This window comes from Plectropomus leopardus, unplaced genomic scaffold (assembly GCF_008729295.1).
Source record: "Plectropomus leopardus isolate mb unplaced genomic scaffold, YSFRI_Pleo_2.0 unplaced_scaffold21209, whole genome shotgun sequence".
Taxonomy (NCBI): Eukaryota; Metazoa; Chordata; class Actinopteri; order Perciformes; family Serranidae; genus Plectropomus; species Plectropomus leopardus.
The window spans coordinates 1-6,632 of record NW_024622949.1 but is presented as its reverse complement, the minus strand read 5'-3'; the positions used below and the strand labels follow the sequence as shown (position 1 = coordinate 6,632).

At 41.9% G+C, this 6,632-nt stretch overlaps 1 protein-coding gene across 1 annotated transcript; it reads right to left on the bottom strand.

Annotated features, from left to right (window-relative positions):
* Positions 1–56: 56 nt before the first annotated feature.
* Positions 57–6,048, bottom strand: LOC121965687 (activated CDC42 kinase 1-like; the record flags this gene model as incomplete). Its single annotated transcript, XM_042515813.1, has 3 exons — positions 57–243; positions 1,363–1,458; positions 4,837–6,048. Coding segments are annotated over 3 exons (1,461 nt in total), but the record flags the coding sequence as incomplete, so codon positions are not given.
* Positions 6,049–6,632: the final 584 nt, after the last annotated feature.

Sequence of the window (6,632 nt, the reverse complement as noted above, 5' to 3'; positions counted from 1 at the left end):
CACTCGTGCATTTTGAGCGTCCGTTGTCAGTACTCTGTCTGTTGTAGTGCATTAGTTTAAAGTTATAAATACTTTTTGGGAAGTCATGATTCAAAGCTGTGCAGTGGAGTACCTCTGTCTTGTTGTGGATCCATAGTTGTCTAACATCTGAGTGCTGGCCACCTCCAGGTTCCAGTCACACATCTCCAGCAGCTTTAGACACTCTGACCTGCTCCTCAGACCCAAACAGAACAACTGCTCCACCTGCAGAGAGACGGACAACAAACAAAGATGAAAAACAAGCGTTCAAAGAAGCCAGCAGGAGGGAGGGATGAGATGGGACAGTAAAGCAGGGTCACACTGTCAGGTACCGTTACAGAAAAGAACTGCATCTTTTTTTTTTTTCCTTCATGTGAGCGCAGGCAAGCACATTGTAAAATAATCTCAGTCCTAATATGAGCTCAGCGTCTTGTTAAAACACACTTCTGTATCGTCTAAACTTTGCTGCTGCTATTAAGGAGCATTCAAGCGTTCCCTTGTGCCCACTGCCATCCAAACACATCTTCCCTGCTGCCACAGTGGTCCCAAACGCAGGCGGCTAACAGGGTGCTGAAAACTGCAGGAGACACATCAGTGAATCTAAAAGTTTTTATCTATTTATTTATTTATTTACAGCCGGCTCATCGCACCAGTAATGACCTGATTCTCCCTTAAGGTTCAACAAAGTTGCTCTCATCATTTCATGATGCGAACCAATAAAAAAAACATTCAGCAACTTTAAATGACCACCTGTAATTACAGGAGAGGACTGAAGGTCTGAACTGAGACGCAGCGATGTGGATCTCTGAGGACGCTGCTTCTCTTTTAGTAATAACAAAGCTGCGACATAAACGTCCACTTCAGAAAGTCTTTATTTTGATGGACAAGAATTATTAAATGTTTGTGGCCCTTACTTGGTATAAAGTCTCCTGTGATGGCTTACTTTTTTCAACAGTGTGAGACTAATATTGTTTTTTATTTGCCTCTGACTTTGTAGGTAATTTTTCATATCATATCCCTAAATAAGATAAGAATTTGATGTAATTAACTAATTTTCAACAAAGTTTTTCTGTTTTTTTACAAACTGATCGAAGCTTTATGAAAAGAGTTTTCTATTTCTTTTTACGCCTCACCTTCAGTTGCATTTTTGTCTTGTCCGATGGCTTTTTACTACACTTTGACAGTTTTTTGGGCTCCATACAAATCCTTTCTAAAAATGTTCAATATTGTGATCACTATGGATCACAGTGCAAGTGACAGATACAGGGAACCTGCTTCTTCAGTGACTGGCTGCAGTGCAGGAAGGTTTTTCTTTTTGCATACTAATACAGTAAATGTTCTCACCTTCAGATAATAAACAGCTTTCTGGACATTCCAGTTGTGGTTCTGAAGGGCGGCCTGGCACTCCTCTATTGTGACACCGTGAACTGCCTCCTGCACCTGAAACAATCACACAACATCGACGGTGTAAGTACCCGCAACATCCAACACCACTCATACTCCCCTGGCTCCGATTCCTCAGCATCGTCTCCAACATTTACATCAGGAGCACCTGCGCACGTGTTTTTTTTTTTTTTTTTTACTTTTATTTGGCACTTATCCAAGCTATGTTGTTTACTTTTAGCTTCACCTGATAAAAGTTGAATAGAATCCGACGCAGAGATTTAAGCATCGCTGTGTTTGAATTTTGAACATCTCTTCACAAACTAAATCATGTTGTACTTATTATATGTATGCAAATGCATAACCCCAAATACTTCATACTAGACTAGACTTGACTAGATACTTCACCCTCAAATGACCATTTGTATATCAGTTACTCACCCGGTGTAATGTTGAATCCGTTCAGTAAACTTAACTAAACTCGCGTGCCTCCCAACGAACGAGGAATCGAAAAACTGACATAATTTCTGATAAACTGAAGTAAAGGGGTTCCACATTTAACAACAGCAAAACTATATCAAAACATCAGTTTACGAACTCTCCAACAATTTATCCAGTTGTATGTTCTGTACAATCCAAACACAACACAATATATTTTTGCTAAGACCTTAGTATTTCAAGCTGAACTAAAAAAAAAAACGTATTAATGAACTTTTCAAAGCCAGACTCCGCTGACAAAAACAGTAATTTTACCTGACTGAACTCAGGGGTTCTTGGTCTACTGCTGCCTCAGTCAGTGAGTTTCTTTATGTTATTGAGTGACGTTGGGGTTTTTAAGGGTTAGTTCAGATTTACCAAAGTCACACAGTGACGCAAACAAACTAACTTTTCAAGGCAGCCTTAGACCAGCAGCTCCTGTGTTCAGTGAGGTAAAATTACTGTTTTTGTCAGTGGAGTCTGGCTTTGAAAAGAGCACTGATAAGTTTCACTTTGAGTTTAGTTTCCCGTTGGAAAGGACTGTCTGTTTGGATAATACTGAACATACGACTGGATAAACGAGACTTGGATTATACTGCATGAGTTGTGTAAGTGTTTGTCAACAGATGTTTTGATAAAGTTTTGCTGTTGTTAAATGCGGCCCCCCCCTGACTTCAGTTCATGAAGAACTGGCTGAGTACTTGATTACAGATGATCATTTTGAGTGGCGAGGTATTCCTTTAAGCTCAAACCATAAATACCTTACATAAACTTTGATATTCTTCACATTCAGTAGCAATGAAGGTAGTGAATAAGTCGTACATGTCTGCTTCTTGCATTGAACTCTTTGCAGTACAGTTTATTAGTGATGCCACGTTACTCTCTGCACCTCGTGCAGCCACAGATCTCAGTATCCACTACCAAATGCCAAGTGCCTAATCGATGCACAGTGTTTGGTGTTTCGCAGTGATTCTGACTCCAGCTCAATCAGGTTCAATCTGTGTCCGAATCAATTGGCCGGAAAAAAAAGAAACCAATCAAACTCTAGTAGCACGTCCTTTAAATTCAATTCCTAGCAAATATTAATATGGCCTTTGTCTCCAGAGTACACTGGAATATTTTTAAATAAGTTATGAGGATCTATAACAGTATTGTACTTTTGCATTGTGAAAGGAATGAAGAAAAAAGTGTTTTTATGCTGCAAAGTTTTGTACTGAAAGAATATTCGAATTGAACTTTGTTTAATTAGTCTGATTCTTTGGCCTTTATAAGTTCAGCTTTGATTTCAAAACGTTTTTGTGCTGTTACACATCAAGCATAATTAAGTTCCCATTATGACTTGAAGTTGAAAAGGGAGGTAATCTGTTCAATTATGACAGATTTCAGCTGTTAAATTTAACCAGAAATTGCTCTCTCTCAGTCTCTAACAGACACTCAACACACAAACTCACACAGACACATACACACTCAATTTCGAGCTGTGGCCTGAGTAGATGACTAATAAAAATGACCTTCTGTTGCCCCCTTGTGGTCAGAGTGTGAGCAAATGTAAAATCCTGTACACCACAGTGTTAATATTTAACTTCACATTCACCAGCTACATTAACTGTGAGAAAACACAAGTTTGAGCTGAGAGTATCAAATATGCAGTCAATCTGAACATTGAGCTGATATTCTCGCTCTTAGCTTTATCCCACCACAATGTAGCCATACTCTCTTATTCTGGTAATAGTGCTTTACAAAAGACAGTCAAAGCAGCATTTAAGGGAAACATATTCTTTTTTTAAACTTTGATCCTATTTCCCACGTTTTTCTGTCCAAATAGAGATAACTTTTTTGAAATTGGTCCAGTATTGAAGAAAACAGGCTGCAATGTAACCACTGAGGACATGTGGCACCGTCAATGTACGTCCACTGAAGTGTTTTCTTTTGCCACTGACAGGCTCAGATTATTAGTGTAATGTAAATGTCTGACAACATTAGAAAAGAGATGCCTACAAAAAAGAAATAAAGTCAAAGAAAACTGAAACCTCTAATTATCACTAGGATAAACTCAGCACGACACACTTTTACTAGCACTTTCTCTCAGATTTTCACTGTTGTTTTCCCCAATTCACCCCATGTGAGATTTCAGAACAAGATTTCTCCTTGAGCGACACTTGGTTACAAATAGGATTTGGTACTGATCTCACCGCTTTAACCAAAAACTTCATTACTACTGATCTGCGTTCTCACTCTGTTGGCTTCCCAGTGAGCCAAAACTATAGTGCAGATATGTTGTGGTTGTCTCGGCCTCTGGTCGGCTTTTTTTCTGTATTATTTTAGAAATAGCATAAAATTGCTGCTAGATGAGCAGATACACACATGCAAGCGGACAAAGACAGAAGATTAGCTCTATTCGTCTCTTTTTTTATCACACACAGACTCTATGTGTGATAAGAAAAAAGACAAACTTGCAACTTGCAACTTGTTAAAAAATTCAATTTTTGTTGTTACACAGAAAGTACTGAAAAAAGGTACCCTGCCATTAGGTAAATATTTGATTTATCTGTAGGGATCTTTTACATTAATTTTCTCTCTGAGCCTGTCAGTGGCAAAACAAGCACTTTAAAGGTCGTAGATTGATAATAACGAATGCCCAGAGTGGTTAAATTGCAGCCTGTTTTACTGCTGTAAGCTGCAGAGCTCTCTCTCCATACTGGATTTAAAAAAAACTGTCTCCATTAGTCACTTAGACACAAAAACACAGGAAAATATGGTCCAGGTTGAAGTTTCCCCTTTAAGGAGGACATGAGGTCATCCAAGTATTGCAGCTGAACGATCCATCATGAGAGAAAGCGAGCAACTTTAATTACTGCAGCGATAAATAAAACCTTTCAGAAGGTGATTTAAATAAAAAAAATATACAAACTGTATTTCAAATGTTGCAAAAAGCAATCCAAATATCTTTGACCTTACCATTTTGACCCTGTCAGCTGAGCTCCCTCCTCCGTCTGTCCTGATGCAGGAAGCAGTGACCGCCGCCGCCGTCAGCCCGTCTGAACACACGCGAGGGAGACTAACTGATGTCTTCATCCCTGACCGCGGCCCACCCAGACTGCTGTTATTGTTGGAGGAGAAATTAGCCTTCAGCTCTCCAGGCTGGACGAGACCCTGTCCCTGGGTGTGTCCCTGGAGAGTCTGGCTGCTGACCACCATGGGTCTGACGGTGGCGGTGTTAGCTTGCCGTAAAGGCCTCTCGTCCACGCCACCGGCAGGAAGGCTCTCCGCCTCCCTGAAGAAGCGGTCGTAGCGGTCGAGGTACGGGGGCCTCTCTGGCAGAAGGTAATAGTGGGTGTTACTGACTTTACGTCCGTCGCGGACGATGGGGAGGATACAGGGGCCCTTGCTGGCGGCGTCCTTCCCCTGCGCCTGGATGACTTTGGGTGCAGCATATTTAGGATCTGAGGCGAAGCTGTGTGTGGTCGGCATGAGTTTACCTGGAGAGGTGGAGAGGTAGGAGCCGTAGGTGTGTGTGGCGGGGCAGGAGGTGAGGGGCGCCTGCATGGCGGAGGGGCTGACGGAGTAGACTCTCTGCTGGGGGGAGCCCACCACCAGCGCCATGGGGCTGGGAGTCCTGGATCCTGGCTGGGACAAAGGGTCCCTGGGGGGGATTTGAGGTGGTCGCTCCTGTCCTGGAACTGAAATGTCCTCCGTGGTGTCAGCCGGCGTCGGCGACAGCGAGAGATCCCTTGACCAGCGGGCAGATGTGTAGTCGCCTCTCTTTATGGGGCGAGGGGGAATGGGGACACGAGGGGGGATCTGGGGTCTGTCCTCAGTGGAGGAGAAGACACTCTGAGCCTCATGAGTCTGTGGAGTCTGAGGACACGACACTGAGCTCTGAGACGGCGAGTTTGACTGTGCAGCACTTCCAGTCGGTACATTGAGCCTCCTCATGCACTCCTGCTGGAGCTCCTGGAAGATCTCCGCTGACTGGGAGAAGGAGGTGGACAGAGACTGGCCCTGCTTGCTGGGGAGAAAGAGGTTGTCCTCAAAGCCTGATCTGTCCGTCCCCCTGGAAACGAATGCCTCACCCTCCACCCTCTGTCCAGAGACGAGAGCCTCGTCTGGGTTTTGGACATCACTCTGCTCCTCTTCGTGCTGCTGCTCCGAGCTGTTGATGGAGCTCACCTTAATGAGGACAGAAGATTTACAACTTTATTACATTTTACTGTTCATCTAGTTAATATCAGAGCAGAAGACAAACTGACCTTTTCAGTCAAATGAAGTAAAAATGTGCTGTGTCACTTAAGATTCAACAATCTCAGTCTGGATCAATGTATTGATTCACTGATAAACGATCCAATAATGTCGATGCAAAGTAAAGATATCGATCCATTTCATCATCTTTAAGAAACTCCCTCATTTCCCTAAAATTGTCGGTGTCTCCGTCAAACAATGTCAGGTAGAAAATGGCGACTAGCTAAGAAAAAGACAGTCCCTGCTTGAGGAAATAAATGCAGCAGTGAGGGAATATTTAAATATATTAATATTTAAATGTTTTGATAATTAGCGATTACTTCTGATAGCCATACTTTTAACAAATGGTGACCTTTATTTTACCTTGTAAACTAAGATGACATTAAGTAAATTAAGTAAAAGTATTTCATATAATTCATAATATATTCATAATATTTTAAATAATGATTATTAATTATGTCTGATTGTTATACTTTTAACAACTGGTGACCCTTTACATGATAGAGTTCCAACAA